Source organism: Lepus europaeus, chromosome 4 (assembly GCF_033115175.1).
Source record: "Lepus europaeus isolate LE1 chromosome 4, mLepTim1.pri, whole genome shotgun sequence".
Lineage (NCBI taxonomy): Eukaryota > Metazoa > Chordata > Mammalia > Lagomorpha > Leporidae > Lepus > Lepus europaeus.
The window spans coordinates 133512361-133530121 of record NC_084830.1 but is presented as its reverse complement, the minus strand read 5'-3'; the positions used below and the strand labels follow the sequence as shown (position 1 = coordinate 133530121).

Below are 17761 nucleotides of genomic sequence, written 5' to 3'. Positions count from 1 at the left end.
CATTTTACAGCATTCACAAACCTCTCCCCAGTTACTCAATTAAACCTTCATCTAGGTGCTGTGTGAAGGGATTTGGCAGATGGTACTAAAGGCCCTGATTCCTGGACATTCAGTCAATCAGAAGGAAGTCTTCTGGATGCACCTGACTTAATCCAGTGGCCAGTGTTTGAAAGGCAGCTCAGGCCTTCCCTGAGAAACTCCAGATGGCTGCTGGGTCTCCAGTTGCTCTCCCTTCCCCCACAATCTTCCCTCCTGAGCCTGCCAGCCTGGCCAGCCACAGAATTGCAAAGAAACGTAGTTGGAATCAATTACTCTCCCTGTCTTTCTCTATATCCACACCTCTCCTACTGGTTTTGCTTCTCTGACTGAAGTCTGAATGGCACATCCACCCCCACCTTGTAAGGGCTCTGACACCAGGGATGGAGTTTTATTCTTTCAGGAATCTCCAGTGTACACCAAAGTTCCCAGTAAATATTTGTGGGTTTTACTTTAATTCATTCTTATGATTTAGTAGCCTTCTTTAGATGTGTCCTTTTTTAAATGCAGAAAACCTACAATAACTCAGTAAGCTAAGCTGCCAGCCTGTATCACATGATTGTTAAGTCTATGGCTTTCCTAGAATAAAAGAGGATCTAAGCAAGGTAAGAAGACAAGGGGGCTGGGGGAATGCTCCATGTAATAATAGCTACCACTGATAGAGTCTTCACCCTGGGCCAGATGCCCTACTAGGTACTTCACATGAGTACCTCATTTAACACAATAGCTTCATTAATATTGTCATCTCCATTACTGATGAGCAAATGGAGGATTAGAGAGATGCTAAGTAACTTGTCAAGGCTACATAGATATTAGGAGATGAATCTAAGTTCAAACATAGTGACCCAACCCTTGAGTCTATATTCTGACTGATGAGGTATGCTGCTCTGTGGAAGCTCAAGAAACCCAAGGGAAGTCTGCATAGTTGAATTCTTGCCCTCTCCCCTGACAACATGAGGTCCAAAGAAATTGCCTGGTGGCAAGAATCATAGTGTCCTAGGGATGGCCTTAGAGATAGAGGGTTTGTATCCAGATAAGCAAGGCACCTGGCCTGGGAAAACTTATCATGGCTGCTTTTAATATTGGAGTAGGAGGCTGCCCTGGCACACAGGGGCCAATGTTCTAGATGTGTCATTAGAAGGGATACTCTCATTTTCACTAAATGCCAATCTGAGACTGACAGGTACATTCAATTCCCTGGCAAGATGAAAGCCACTGAAGCAACAAGGAAAAGAAACCTGTACTAGGCTCCAAAGCTTGCCTGGCAGAACCCCTATGATGAAGAGGAGGGCTGCTGTCCATGGTACTACAGAGTTCTAGAAGCTGAAAGGCAAGAGTTGAGGTTATGAGGTTGGTACATTCATCAGGGTATTAACTCCAAAAAGGCTCCAGCTCAGTTGACAAATGAAGTTACCACACAAGGCTGCTAAGACCAAGGTCCAAGAGGAAGTATCCCAGAGTCCAGCTGGCTTCTCCCAGAGATACTTGTGTCTCACACCCAGGAACCAGACGTCTGCAAGGTGTAGTCTCTCTTAACCCTTCCAGCCTTGCTCATATCACGCCACACTTCACTCTCTGGGCTCCACTGACATGGGCCTGCTTAGAGTTCCTTCAGTATGTCATGGACCCTCCTGCCACAAGACCTTTGAACATGCTGGGCAAGTCTCTGTCTCTCTGCCATGTTAACTCATATCTCCCTCAGATCTCAACAGTTAGTTCCTCAGCAAAGCCACCTTTTATTCCTTAGTTTATTAATGATATTAAGGACCTAATGGTTCTTAAAATGCATTCAGGCCGGCGCTGTGGCTCAATAGGCTAATCTTCCGCCTGCAGTGCCGGCACACCGGGTTCTAGTCCCGGTCTGAGAGCCGGATTCTGTCCCAGTTGCCCCTCTTCCAGGCCAGCTCTCTGCTGTGGCCCGGGAGTGCAGTGGAGGATGGCCCAGGTCCTTTGGCCCTGCACCCCATGGGAGACCAGGAGAAGCACCTGGCTCCTGCCTTCGGATCAGCGCGGTGCACCAGCCACAGCATGCTGGCCGTGGCGGCCATTGGAGGGTGAACCAACGGCAAAAAGGAAGACCTTTCTCTCTGTCTCCCTCTACTGTCCACTCTGCCTGTCAAAAAAATTTAAAAAAAAAATGCATTCAAGAACAACATTTTTTAATCATAAATCTTATCTCATTTTGTAATTATAGGCTCATTCTAAGCTCATGATGAATATCCTAAAAGCAGAAAATTTCTTTCTTTATAGTTTTGTATCCCCAGGATTACTGTACTGCCTGGCACAAACTAGGTACTTAATAGATTTAGTTGCTGAGGGCTCTGTCTTTACTTTTACTTGTTATGGTTCTATTTCATAGGGTCTATGCTGAATTATGTAAAAACCCAGGACAATTCATTCTTAGTCCTCAGAGAATAATTCAAAGGATCCTAAGTTACCATCATTTTACAACACCTTTTTATAGCAGTTTTCATTTATTGAAAAGTTAGAGCTGCCTTTTCCCTTAGAAAATTACTAATCTGGGAATGGGCATTATGGTCCTGATGTAGCTAACTCATTAAGACTAAACTTTGATCACTTTAAAACTAGAACTTGTTCCACAAGACAGGGTCATAATGGCTACGGATGGAAGGGAGAGAATTCAGGGCCAGATCCCACAATGTTTAGGAGTTCCTCACTCTGACCTATTGCTAAACACAAGGCTCTGGACGTCAGAGATCCTGCAAAATACCTCCTAACTAGGGTATAACGAGCAACATCATGCAAAGAGTGCCCAACTGTAGAACTGAAGGAGGAACCCAGATCTGAGAAGATGACCCAGATAAAGAACTGTGCAGAATAGGATCTATCATTCTAACATTCAACTTTTCTGTTCCTTTGTCCCTTAGTAATAATCATGATGGTATTAGTCCTTGTTTATTCATCATTTAAATGGCAAGGTATGGCCGTGCGTGTGTGTGTGTGCACGAGTGTGTATGTGTGTAATCCTAACAGTCCTCTTTGATAGAGCTCTTTTCTACAGATGATGCAAGAGAAGCTTAGACACATGAAGAAACATGTTAAAGCAGACAGACCATAAAGTGGTAGAGCCTGCTGACAACTCTATGCCTGCTGGACCCCAAAGCCCGAGTTCTCAACTATAATGCCAGTGTTACAGTAAGTGCCAGTTCCTGCAGGTCAACACTTTTTCTAACTATAACTTGACCAAGACGTGTCTTACTATTAATTATACTTTCACACACTTACTTTGTAATTTAAATGTGTTTTTCAGTATCCATGAAATCACAGGATGTCATGACAGCTGTGTTTTCTGATACTCATTATTATACTTATATAGCCATACCCCCCCCCCCCCCGCGCCAAGTATTGCCTAAAGCATTTTGCACCACCCTGGTGGTACCCATACCATGCTTTGGGAAATGTATAGATATGAGACTTTACAGACATGGGTGCTAAACAACATCTTACTTAAGAGATGCCTTGTTGCTTGCATGTTTCTAGAGCTATTCTGGACATGGCCAGCTCCTACCCTAGAGGTGGCTACACTTCAGTGATGAGCAGCAAAAGGGTCTCAGTTCCTAGAGGCTGCTCAGTGCTTGGGGCGGTCTGCTTGAAAGGCACCCTGTAGATATCAGTTATCATCACTCTCATGATGGCGATGATTACTTTACATATGGCCGCTTTAAGGGTGAATAGCATGGTCTCATTTGTACACCGGCATCTGGCAGGCTGTCACACATCTGCAGAATAGAACCTCAACTGTGCTATTAATATTTCCCCTCTACATGCTCCCCAAGGCATCTGTCTCCCAAAATGCCTACCGAAAGTTCCCTCCCCCTTGAAGGCCTGGAGGCAAAAGTCAGAAAACATGTCACCTACACTGGGGAAAGCAGAAGCTCACAGTGACAGCCAGCTGAGGCTGAGCAGATTTCTGGCTCTTCGAGCAGACACAAAGAGAGAAAGGGAACCACCACCCACACTCATTCTGTTAGCAGCTGCACTGCCAGGCAGACTCTGTAGGCAGAGTCTCCCAGGTCCGGATAATAGGTTCCATCTGTTCTGTCACCAGCAAAAGCTGCCACACATGGTCCTGATGGTCAGTTCTCAGAGTCTCCAGACAGACCTCACAGTTGCCACTCCTGGGCGAAGCCTGTGTTCCCTGGAGAGCCTTTGGGGGACCTCTGAGCACTCTCTGTGCTGAAGGCCAACTAGCTGTGTATGAAAAGCAAGCCTTTTGTTCTTGGGCCCACAGCTAGACCACATTTCCCAGCCTGCCTCACAGTTAGAGGTGGGTGTGTGAGTTGAAGCCGGTGTAACACGTGGTATTTTAGGGCCCGACTCGAGGGAATCTCCTGCTGTGGTCCTCTATAGCCACTTCTGCTGTCCTGCTATAGATAAGCATGGTGACTTGGCCAGCAGCAAGATGGATGAAGCTGTGTCTCTGATTCACTGACTGGATGAGGCTGGCTGCTTGTGGGAATTACGAATCTTGGACTTTACAGGAGAGATAGCCTTTTATATACCTGAGCCACTATGGGGTCTATTTTATATCAGAACATTCAGAGTTCTACTATAACTCTTAAATTTCAGGTTACATTTCCTGATCAACTGTCTATTGGAGAACTCTACTTTGATGACCTACTACTATCTTAAATTTGCTATGTCCAACCAACTTCTTATATGGCAGTGTTTTGAAAAAAATTATTTACTTATTTGAGAGGCAGAGAGAGGGGAGGGGAGAAGGCGAGTGGGAGGCAAGAAGGGAGGAAGTGTAAGGGGGAAGAGAGAGAGGGAGAGGGAGAGAGAGAAAGAATGGGAGAGTAGAAGGGAGAGAGAGAGAGGTCGGTCTCTCATCTATTAGTTTACTCCCCAGATGCCCACAACAGCCTGGGCTGGCCAGGCTGAAGCTTGGAACCCAATCTAGGTTTCCTACATGGGTGGCAGAGACCCAACTACTTGAGCCATCACCTTCTGCTTCCCAAGGTTTCACTTTTAGGAAAGTGGGTTCAAGAGCAGAGCTGGGACTCCAACCCAGGCATTTGAACATGGGCTGGCAGGCCTCCCAACCCAGCATCTTAACAGCTAAATGTCCATCCCTGTACCTTACTGTGCTAGACACAAGAATATAGAAATTCATCACACAAAGTCCTTACTCTCATAGAATTTACACCCTAATATGGGGATACGCAAAATACACAATTAAAAAGAATTTCATTTCAAACAGTGGTTAAGTACTATGAAGATAACAGGGACAGAGTATTATTGGTGGGACATGGGAGTGAGAGAGAGAAAGTACCTCTGTGAAGGTAACGTTATATAGAGGTTGGAAGAGTCACATGTCACCGACCTTGTGAACACTGGGGGCAGAGCATTCCAGAAAGAGGCAATAGTAAAAATAGGGAACAAGGTTTATGTATGAACAGAAAAGTATGTAGTTAACTGAAGTGGAGTGAATTAGCAGAGAGATATCCTATGATATTAAAGAGGGAGGCAGGGCCCACAGCGTGTGCAATCTTATAGGCCAGGCTTGATAACTAAGATTTTATTCTCAGTTTGATGGTAAGCTATTGGAGTATTTTCACCAGGGCAAGAATGATACCTGGATTAATGTTGAAAGGTTGATATTGGATTTGGGCATATATTGTATTGGAGGGCAAGAAAGGAGATTGGATAGGTTACAATCACAGGCGACAGACAACAGTGGCTTATACAGTGTAGGCTGCTGAGGGTGGAGAAGGAGATATATGAGTAGATTTGAGATACATTTTCAAGAGGCTTTGCCAGGGCTCATGGACAGATTAGCCTGGGAGCAGGGCAGGCTGGTGAGGGGGTTAGAAATATCAATACTGACTCCCAGGACAGTTGCCCAGCTGCCTGAATGGGGACACCATGATCTGCTACTGGGAATTACAGCAATGAATCCGGTTTCTGATGAAATGGGAAACATGATAGGTATTCAAAGAAATTATTCAACTTTTATAATTATTAACTTTTGGGTCAAAGACAGTGGGGTGAGAGTTCTTGCCCAAATTCTCTGACAGCAATTTTTGTGAATTCTTTACATTTTAAACAGTTGATATCAAAACTTATATTATAGGGTTATTCTATCAAATCTGCCCTTGGGGGTAGAAACTGTTGAGGGGGCAGGACAGGAGCTTGAGGACTGCTCGTCAATTAGATGCTAGTCACAGGTATGACTGATCTGTGCAACTTCATCAAGCTCTACAGTTATGATATGTGTACTTTTCCATATACATAGTATCCTTCAACAAGGAAGTAAAAATGAGATACTACACTTAAACTTCCCAGTATATGTGCTTGGGACTGAATGAATGGCAGCCGTTATTATTTTCACCATTATGATACAACAGAACTATATCATGTACAGCTGTGAACAGTGCAGCCCACAAAGATCATCTATGAACATTTTGTCAGAGGAAGGAATCCTAACTGAACTCTAGGGTCCTATCTTATTGTTGATAAAAATCACATCTAATTTTAATTCATGACCCATATATGCCCCTGCAGGAAGTAACTGACTCAGAGTTGCAAACCAGACCTAGTTGTAGCCCACTGCTGGTAATTCAGCATACCCTAACTGTATTTTGGGATGAAAGAGTCTCAGAAGTGCCCATATATTATAAAGGGGCAAGTTCTCCATAGGTACTGGTGACACAGTTGTCACTGTTCCTTTCTATTCCATCTGATGCTTCAAACCCATTCATACCTGAATACTGTCAACTCTAGGCAACCAACTATTGGCCACAAGGAAAGGATACTAAAACTTTGATTGGTTATTTCAAAGTTCCATAGGTTAATCCTTAGGTCATCAGCAGACATGTAGGTTTCATAGTCGCTGTTGACTGATATGGAGTTGATGTGATAGGTATGTGCGTTGGCAAATACTCTTCGTGGGGTGGCCTCCACCATCAAGTCCATGGGTCTCAGCACAGGCACCTGGGATGCAAGAAAAAGAAATCACTTCAGAACCAAAGGAGGAAAAGAACATGCATGTTTATTTCCTTTACTGTCACACACAGAATCGTAACCACATTGAAAACGCTCAGTTGCAGGAAGGAGAGACTGATAAATCATGTATTGTTGTTCTCTTCCATTCTTCTCCTTTTACCTTTACTCCTATCTCAGAAGATACCACCACTACTTAACTGTGATGGCAATGTCATCTATATAAATTCAAACTTTCCCCTAGACCTCTCTAGGTGATCTCCTCCCAAGGGAAATTTGACTCCACTTGGGTCATTACCCTGAAGAGCCACTGTTTTAGGTGTTTAGGTGTGTGTGTGTGTGTGTGTACCGAAGTCTACTTCAAAAATGAAGTTGTTAACATTTTAGAAAGCTGTAATTCAACTGTTTTCTTAATTTACCTTTCATGATTTTTAATCTCATGGCTTTGGAGATACAGAGCACATCTAAGCTTTGTCCTCAATCTTCGAAGGCATTTTGGAAAAACTAAAAAAAATTATTCATTTATTTTAAAGAGAGGGGGAGGGGAAGAGGAAGGAGAAGGGGGAGAAAGGGATGGAAGGAGGGAGGGAGATCCTCCATTTGCTGGTTCACTCCCCAGGTGGCCCCAGCCGCCAGTGTTGGGCCAGGCCGAAGCCAGGAATTTCATCTGCACCTCCCACATGGGTGGCAGAGGCACAAACACTCGAGTCATCTGCTGCTGCTTTTCCCAGGCCACCAGCAGGGAGCTGGAGTGAAAACAAAGCAGCTGGGACCTTCGGGTTGACAGTGCCCATATGCGATGCTGCCATCGCAGGCGGTATGGCTTTAACTGCTATGCTCCAGCAATAGCCCTGGAAAACCTTTTTATCACTCAAGACTCTAATAGCCCAAACGTAGCCACTGGTGGAGGATGCCAGTTGAAACCCTGCTTGACAGGGGAAAAGCTTGGTGTATGCTTGTTGTGTTGGAGTATGGCAGAGCCCTCTTGCACATTCAAAACTACCCTGTATAAATTAAGCAACTTTCTCCTTAACAGCCCCTGGATCAAGGAAGAAATTAATAAAGAAATTAAAGTATTACTTGAAACAAACTTAAGTGCAAACCTATGGGATACAGCAAGAGTAAAACTAAGAAGAAATTTTATAGCAATCAATGCCTATTTCACACACTTTACCAAGAGCGAATCATGCAGACTTAGAATACTTAAGCAGACCAATAACATGCAGCAAGACTAAATCAGAAATAAATCTCCCATCAAACCAAAGTCCAGGACCACAGGGCTTCGCTTCTGAATTCTACCAGACATTTATTGAAGAATTAACACCAATATCAATATTATTAAAATGTTCAAACTATCAAAAAGCAAATTATAGATTCAATGTAATCCCTATCAGAATCCCTGTGATTTTTTTTTATAGAACTAGGAAAAACACTACTAAAATTTTTATGGAACTGCAAGAGACCCCGAATAATCAAAACAATCTTGAGAAACAAGAATGGAAGATCTTACACTACTTGACTTTAAAATATGTCAGTTACAGTAATATAACCAGTATGGTATCATCAAAGAAACAGATCTATAGCCCAATGGAACAGGACAGAGACCCTAGAAGAAAAGCCCCATATCCACAGCTGACTAATCTTTGACAAAGATGTTAAGAATATGCAACGGAAAAAAGACCATCTTTACAGCAAACGGTGCTGGGAAAATCAGATGTCTCTTTGTCATTTCGTGTCTCACCCTGTATAAAGATCACCTCACAAAAGATTAATGATCTAAATGCAAGACCTGAAACTTTGAAACTGTAAGTGGAAAACATAGAAGAAATGATTCAAGACACTGAAATGAAGAAAAAGAAAAAGAAGGACCCAGTGTTGTGGTACAGTGGATTAAGCTGCAAACTTCAAAGCTGGCATCCCATAGGGTGCTAGCTCATATACAGGCATGTCCATTTCTGATCCAGCTACCTGCTAATGTGCCTGGGCAAGCAACGGAAGATGGCCCAAGTGCTTGGGCACCTTCTACTCACATGGGAGACCAGGGTGGAGGTGCAGGCTTCAGCACTGGCCTGTTCCAGCCCTAGAGTGAACCAATGGAGAGAAGATCTCTTTCTCTCTAACCTTCCCCCCTTCTCTCTGTAACTTTGACTTTCAAATACATAAAATAGATCTTAAAAAAAGAAAAAGACGCTGAAGCAGGCAAGGAATTTTTGGATCAGACTCCACACAACACAGGGAACAAAGGAAAAAATAGTCCAGAGGTTTTTCGTCTAAATAAAAGCCTCTGCACAGCAAATGAAACAATCAGCTGAATGAAGAGACAAGTTAGAGGGTGCGAAAAGATACTGACACGATATACAGCTGTCAAGGGATTAGTGACCAGAATGTATAAGGAACTGAAACAATTCAGTAGCAAAAACAAACAAACAAAAAAACCCCAAAAACAAAACACCAAAAAGAAAAGCAAAACACCAAGCGAAAAAAAAAACAAAACCCTAATAATCCAATTACAAGTGGACAGTAGATCTAAACAGCCATTGCTCAAGGCTTCCATAGGATGGACAACAGATACATGAAAAAAGTTCTCAACATCGTTGATCATCAGGAATATGGAAATCAAAACCACAATGAGACAGTGCCTCACTTGAGTCAGATCAACAATTACCAACAACATAGAAGTAACGCGTACTAACAGGGACCCGGAGCAAAGGAACTCTGGTAGAAATATAAGTGAGTTATTGTGGAAAACAGTATGGCAATTCCCGAAAAAAATTAAAAATAGAGCCACCATATGATTTAGCAGTTCCACTCTATCCAAGGCAAAGGAAATCACTCTGTGGAAGAAGCCTCTGGATGCCCATGCTGACTGTAGCATGTTCTCAACAGCCAAGAAGGGGCAACAGCGTAAAGTGTCCACCAACAGGTGCAGGATGAGTAAAATGTGGTTCATAACTGCACAGCAGGATACTGTTCAGCCATCGAAGGATGACATCTTGTATGGATGGAACTGGAGGCCAATATGTGAAGGGAAATAGGCCAACCACAGAAAGACGAGTGTCATTCATGTGGAATCTAAAAATTCTATCATAGAAGTGTAAAGTATAATGGTAGCTACCAGAGCTAAGGGAGAGTGGAGGGGAGGGAGGCGAGGGGGAAAGGCTGATTGCCAGGTACTAAGTTACAGCTACATAGGAGTAAGAGGTTGTGGTGCTGTAGTTTATAGCAGCTAATTATAGACAATGAAAATGTGAATTATAGACAATTTTATGTGAATTATAATGAAATGTGTATTTCTCTATTAGAACTCCAAACTGTCCATATGTGCACATTGATTAGATGGTCCCCGTGCCGATATATAAGGTGCTCAGTAAGGCTTTGTTGATAGAGTAAGTGAGAGTATGTCAAAGTAAGTGAGATTATGTAAGTAAATGCATTCTTTCTGGCAGGTTAGAGAAGCAGGCAGTTAAAATGTTTCCCGGGGCTGGCGCTGTGGTATAGAGGGTAAAGCTGCCGCCTGCAGTGCCAGCATCCCATATGGGCACCAGTTCGAGTCCCAGTTGCTCCACTTCCGATCCAGCTCTCTGCTATGACCTGGGAAAGCAGTAGAAAATGGCCCAAATGCTTTGGCCCCTGCACCCACATGGGAGTCCTGGAAGAAGCTCCTGGCTCCTGGTTTGGGATCAGAGCAGCTCTGGCCATTGCGGCCAACTGAGGAGCGAACCAGCAGATGGAAGACCTCTCTCTGCCTCTTCCTCTCTGTAATTCTGTTTTCAAATAAATAGATAAAACTTAAAAAAAATTGTTTCACACACATGGATGTCTCTTTGGAAAATATGAACAGTAAAGCATCGTGATTCTGACTTTTATTTCTGGGTGAACTGAAAATGGGTGAGAACATGAATGCTGACAGGCAGAGTAACACCACCCAGCACAGGTGCATGTCAGAGACACAGAAACGGGGACACAAAGCACCCCAAGGCATTCCCTTTGCAGGGAAATGGTCTCTCATTGCTGAGCCCTGGGCTGGCTGGACACCAGGTGGGGGATTAAGACTTGAACTTCTGGATTCCATTCAACCCAGCGGCAAGAACAAAGGTGTTGTTTTGTGAAATGCAGTCACCTCCACAGTCTAACCTTTCAGAAAACACAACTCTGCCAGCTCAGTCTTGAGGGAGTTTTTGAATGAAAGGAACAATCTGGAGGAAACACAGAGTTCTAGACAGACGTGATGCTGGGTAGCCCAGAGCCTGGAAGCGGCTCGATTTGCGGACCTAGGAAGAGTTGGGACCCTCTGTGAAGGAGGAAAGAGAGGGGAAGGGAAAGGGGCAGCCGCTGTGGCTCCTCACGTGGGTTCCGGAGCTGAGGGCTGGGGTGGGAAGGACTGGGAAGGCTGGGCTCGGAGCACAGGTTCACCGGTAACTGTAGGCCCTGGGACCCTGGGCAGCTCATCTGCTCTGCCGGGCGCTGGCCATGCTCTGAAACCAGCGATTTTGAAATGGTTTGTTCTCCAGTTCACCCTCCCACCTAGCCTTCCCTGCTGCATTTACTGCACACTGTGCTAAGCCCTAGGGAGCTCAACTGGCCAAAGGCCCTCCCATCACACAGCTGATCTAGTTAGGGGAGACAGACGTGAATTTCTGTCGTCCCACAGTAAAGTGGGTCACGTGCCTCAAAGGCGGGGATCTAAGGTGGTCAGGAACTCTGGAGAGGCTTTCCTGTGTGGAGGTGGGCTGGGCTGCACAGCACGAGCAGGGGCCGCAGGGGGAGGGGAGACTGCTCCAGCCAGGGAGCCGGCAAGGCGAGAGGCGAGAGGCGAGGACAGTGCAGTTAAGAGTGAGTGAGAGATGAGGTACTCGAGTTCAGGGAAAAGCGGAATAGGAAGATAAGGCATTTCAGTGAAAAAAATCAAAATCCACACACAGTTCTTTCATGATACCCATTTTCCATGAGCTTTTTGGAAGACTCTTGTATGCATGCATTGCAAAATATTTAGCACCAAAATAAGCTGCTCTTTTATTTCTATTTTCCCAAATGTTCTGAAGTTTCTGTGTAGTGATAGGAAATATACAGGGAGAGGAGGTGGCAATGCGGATAGGAGGCAAACCCATTAAGAAAGAGTTCAGTGCCACCCCAAGAGAAATGCTAAAAAGTAGGAAGGTTTGCCATGATTGTTTTTGACTGTTTTGATCAGATGACTCCAGATGTAGAGAACAAGGTAGAGGACTATTCATAGAATTCTTAAGGCTGATACACTATTAAACACCAATTGAAGGTATGCCTGAACTACAGCTTGGTGATGGGTGATGCGGGGGTGTGGGGGGGTGGGTGGATTTAGCTTAGCAGTTAAGGTACCGGTTGGGATGCTCCATTCTTTATCAGAGTAGCTGGGTTCAAGTGCCAGTCCTACTCCTGAATCCAGCTTCCTGCTCATGTGCGCTCTGGTGACAGCACTTGGCGGCCCGGCTCCAGGAGTTAGGTCTCTGTCAGTCATGTGTGAAGTCTGGACTGAATTCATATTGCCTGGCTTTGACCCAGTGCAGTCTTGGCCATTGCATGCAATAGGGGAGCGAACCAGTGAATTCGAGTTCTCTCAGTCTGTTTCCTTACATCTTGCAAATAATAAAATTATTTTAAGCCATTGTAATCCATAAACTGTACTATGGAAATTTATATTTACTAAATAAAAGTTAAAAAAAAAAGAAAGCCAGAGGGGTGTGTGTGTGTGTGTGTGAGAGAGAGAGAGAGAGAGAGAGAGAGAGAAAGAGAAAGGAGAGAGAGCGAGAGAGAGAGCGAGAGAGAGAGAGAGAAAGAAAGAGAAAGGAAGGAAAGGAGGAAGGGAGGGGGAGAGAGAGAGAGGGAGGGGGAGGGAGGGAGGGAGGGAGGGAGATCTTCCATCCATAGGTTCACTTCCCAGATGCTCCTAAAAGCCTGGTTTGGCTTGGAGCCTGGAACTCAACCCTGGATGACAGGGACCCAAGTACTCGAGCCATGCCCTGCTATCTCCCAGGGTGCGCATTAGCAAGAAGCTGGATTGGAAGCTTCATTTGTTTGCCCAAAATAAAGTTAAAAAAAGAAAAAAAAAAAAGGCTTGGGGCTGACACTGTGGTGTGGAAAATTAAGCCTCCACCTGCAGTGCCAGCATCCAATATGGGCACTGGTTTGGTGCCCAACTATTCCACTTCTGACCCAACTCCCTGCTAATGCACCTGAGAAAGCAGCGGCGGATGCTTGGGTCCCTACACCCACATGGAGACCGGGAAGCAGCTCCTGCCTTTGGCCTGGCCCATCCCTGGCCGCTGTGGCCATTCAGGGAGTGAACCAGTGGACAGAAGACCCCTGTCTCTGTCTTCCTCTGCGTAACTAATTTTCAAATACACAAAGAAATCTTTAAAAAAGCAGAGTCTGTGATACATAAGAAAGTATCTTTGCCTTTTGGAACATTACCCTGAAATCTGTAGTGGGCATTTACTCTGTAACAACGTACTCCATAAGCATCCTTCATGCATAATCTCAAAGAATTCTCCAAGCACTCGGACATAGGCACCAGTACAAAGTACTATGTCAAAGCAAAAAGCGGGCACAGAGAGGTTAAGCCACTGGTCTAAGGTTGCCCAGCTATAGGGGGCTTAGCTGGGATTTGAATCCCAGGTCCACATGACTGCAAAGCTAGTGGTCACTCCACAGTATCACACCACACCGAAATATCCCACAGGGCAGGCAGTGATGAGTGCCAAATGACATGTGTCAATTGGCGGGAGAATGTATGGAACAAACAGTATTACTGCTAATATTAACAGTGGGAGTCATATCACACATTGGTGCTGTGGTTAAGGACCCTCAATTAGGTGTTACAGGTGTTTGAACAGGACACCTATTCTGTGTGCTCCCCTCCCTGGAGCCTTTGAGGGCTACACCTGCTTTTCCCCCCACCCCAGGCGGTATCAGAGCTCAAAGCAGGGCCCCACCCCCAGGGCCTTTCAGAAAATAGAAACTTCAAGACTCTCATGGTTCCTCCTACGTGCTGTCCAGGGCATCCTTCACTACTGCGTGTTGTCTGCAGGGAGTTCCTGAGGCTGGGGCAATGTGAAGGCAGTGTGGCAGCCAGGATCAAGGGGCGTGACCAAGAGGGAGCTGCCCACCCAGGCTCCGGCCTGATGTGGTGGGCCGTGTGCTGACCGAGGCTGGCCAGTGCCTTTGTGGCCGTTGTGGGCTGCCTGGTGGTGTCTGGGGAGGCAACCAGGAGGGCGTGGTGAACGTTGCTCACTGTGTCCCAGCATCCCCACATTCAGGGAGAGGCTTGCCTGCTGCTGCACAATGATTCTCCTCCCAAGAAGAAAGAGGGAAGTTGGCAGTTCAGGCAGGACAGGACGGACCCATTAGGAGACACTGGTGGGACTGTATTTGTCACCTGCTCTGGACACATCATCCTTTCTGGGTCAGGCAGGGAGATGGGCTGGGCCCTACTGCCTGAGCTGGGCCCCAGGTAATGGCTGGAGCTTCCTCTGCAACATATTCCTGGGGGGCTTCCGAGGCTGGGTGCCAGGCACTGGGTTTATAGCCCCCTCCTCTACGGCCAGGACATCACCTTTCGCAGCCCCCTTCGGAGCCAACTTGCAGGGGAGATTTTGTTTGCCTGGTTTACAGGGGAGGCACCTGCAGGTGACGCATCCTGTGCATGGTCCCCCTAACCCAGGTGACTGGGCGCCTGAAGTGAGCACTGGCAGCCACAGCTGCAAATCAGACAACAAAGCTCAGACAGGAATCTGCCCTCCGTGCAAGGCAATCTGGGTCAGGCGTCAGTCATCTCACGGGGCTCAGCCTCACTTTGGGAAGATTCCGGGCTGTACAGAAGGGACAGTGGATCAGGGAAAGAACGACGTTCCAGGGGTTTAGAAGGGTCCTTGGATCCTCTTCCTGGGCCATCATCTGTGTGTGTGCGTAGGGTACACAGTGGGAGGCCATGGTGGCCAAGCCCCTATGGAGTGTTAAGTTCTTGTGTGTACACACATAGGGAGAAAACTTGTGTTAGACACAGGGGTAGCCAGGACAAAGTGTGCCATTTGATGTGAGTCTTGGAAGGATTCGACATCTGAAGAGAGAGCTAAAGGAAGAGAGGCCTGGGGCCATGTGGTTTTCTGGGGCAGGGGGAGCCTCATGGGTAAAGGCCCTGAGGTTGCCGTGTGCTGAGAGCGCAGGGGGAACAGCAGGATCTGCTGCTGCTAGGAAGGAGAGGAGGAGACAGGAAGAGATGTTGGGTCAGCAGTCAACAGGGGACAGAGCTCAGATGTTATCATGAGGATGAGGGAAGCTCAGGCTGCCCAGCACTGCCTTCTCTTTGTGTTGAGAAATTCCCTCGTCCTTGCACTCTCTGGGCACCACCCCGCCAGTTCCTTCTGTCTCTTTTGTCTCCCCCTACCTTCTTTGTCTCCCCCAGCTTCTTTGTATCTTCCCGTCCCAGACCCAGTGACTAACCAAAAGAATGTTGCTGTGATGGGCTTATTTGGCAGCTTCACCTACAATCCTTCATCATCTTCCCCAGCTCCTCACTGGAGGCTGGCAGCCCCCAGGGCCCCACTCGGACACACACAATGAAAGCTGAGCAAAGCCCTGAAAAACAGGAAGCACCTGAGGCCCCCACTTTAAAAGACAACTGTGCCAACGCACAGCAGGGAGAGGCTGCAGGGGAGGACTCCCTGCACCTTGTGAGTGGACTTTTCACAGAGGACAAACAGCAGCTGTGTTTACCATGGCAACCTCCAGCACCCTGGCGAGTAGACAGAGTCAAGGCCGACTGAGAGAAGAGCTGACGGGCTGGAGGTAAGGAACAGAGGGAAAATGAAGTTGTGGAGAAGAGAGGGAGGGAGAGGGAGAGCAGAGGGAGAGGGCAAGATGGAGGGAGATGGAGGAGAAGGGAGGGACAGGGATAAGGGAGGGACAGGGAGGAGAGGGAGGAGAGGGAGGAGGGGGAGGAGAAGGGAGGGGGAGGAGAAGGGAGGGGGAGGTTCACCTCTGGAAGGTTGAGAATGGATTTTAGCCATTCAGTAACCCTAGGTCACATTTCACTGAGTTTATTAGACGAATCTTAGAATACTCTTGCTTATTAAGTACAATCAACATGATCAACATTATGGGGCCTTTTAAACAAAATTGCTAGCCCTTTAAATCCATGCTTGTTCCACTTCTCCTTGGTGGAGTTCAACCTCCCATCACTGAGATTACTTTCTATTTAGACGGACAGGCTCTGTTAAGGGTCCATGGTGTTGCATGTCGTCAACTAGGAAGTACATACAGAAATGTTCTCTACACACGTGGCCCCCACACTAGTCCTTCATCAAACAGGTACCACACACAGTTATCCTTGAGAAAATTAGGAGCTTCTCGGGACTGCTCAGGAACAGTTCTCTTAGTCCCCCCCCTCCCCATTCCTTTTTTTCTTTCTTTTTCTTTCTCAGACTACACTGGAGAGGGAGGAGAATGGTGGGGACTTGGTGGGAGAATAGGTACGGTGGAAAGAATTACTATGTTCCTAACATTGTATTTATGAGATACATACAAATTAAAAAAAAAACCAAAACTTAGGGGCAACTGATCCTACCCAAGTCTCTATCGCTTCTTCTTGTTCAGCCTTTTGGAAAGCTGAAACCTTGCTTGTTTAATTTGAAAAAGGAAGAGGGGAGAGCTGAAGCTGTGGGTGTCTGGGGGTCCACCTCCCTGGGGAGCATGGGTCTGAGGCCCACTGGAGAATCAGGATGAACATAGTATCCCAACTCGAGGCATTCAGGGGCAAATCAGTGGGGCGTCTTGGAGATTCCAGACTCCAGTCTCAAAGACGAAACACCCTTCGTGACTGTCCAGCAGCAATTACTGCAGATTCGAGACGAAGCCGATAGCTCAGAGCGCCCAATTTCACTTTCAGGGAAAGCCAGTGGACCCTCTCCGGCTTAGGGGCTAGAGTGGCATCTCAGCCAGGCTCCGGTTCCCTAGGAGTAGGTAACACAGTGAGTTCCCAAGAACTCCGTGGCACAGTTTTAAAGGAAGCCATGCCTCATCCATAACTTCCAGATGTCTTCATTCCTAAAATCACAACATCTCAGGAGATACCAGCAGCCTAGGTTTTCTGTCTCCTTTCACATAACAAAGACAAAGACATTCTTTCACCCATCCCAAGGTGCCCTATGCATGGCATTAACTCTTCTGGGAAGGGCAACTGGATGTCACCTTTTCATCAAGATCCCCTAGCCGCCCCCAGCCCAGCTCATTATCATGCATTTCTAGTAGAAATTGGACTTTTTATGTTGCATCATCTTTTGTTAGAAGCATATGTTTATGTTTTGGTGAATTGCATTCTATTAGTAATCACAGCAACAATTCAATCCAGTAGAGAATTTAAACTCAGACAGTCATATATCCACAGGAGGGAAAATCTATGCATATCTGTACTTGTAGAAATCATTAAAAAGAGCTTTCAACATTTATTTGAGGCAAGTGAGTAAGAATATATATTCAAAGAAGGAAAAGCAGCAATGCGAAGTGTCTGGGTTTTAAAGAACTTATTCACATATTTTTATAATGACTCTTGGTAGAAATCCAGTTGCGATGGCATTTAAATTCCATTGAATGCATTAAAAAGGTACTGTAACAGTTTTATTTTAAACTGTTGACGTGTATTCCTGAAATCACATTTTTCGGCAATTATTTAACATTATGATGGGAATGCTTAGCTATCTGTTTAAAAATGCTCAGGCACTTGGCTTTTCAA

The 17761-nt window shown here is 46.0% G+C and overlaps 1 protein-coding gene across 2 annotated transcripts in view; it reads right to left on the bottom strand.

Annotated features, from left to right (window-relative positions):
• PPP2R2B (protein phosphatase 2 regulatory subunit Bbeta) overlaps window positions 1-17761 on the bottom strand; it is a 298479-nt gene that overhangs the window by 56400 nt on the left and 224318 nt on the right. For both annotated transcript variants that reach the window (XM_062189731.1, XM_062189730.1), the window contains exon 6: window positions 6816-6993. In XM_062189731.1, the coding sequence (XP_062045715.1) occupies window positions 6816-6993 (178 nt within the window). The remainder of the gene's footprint in view (window positions 1-6815; window positions 6994-17761) is intronic.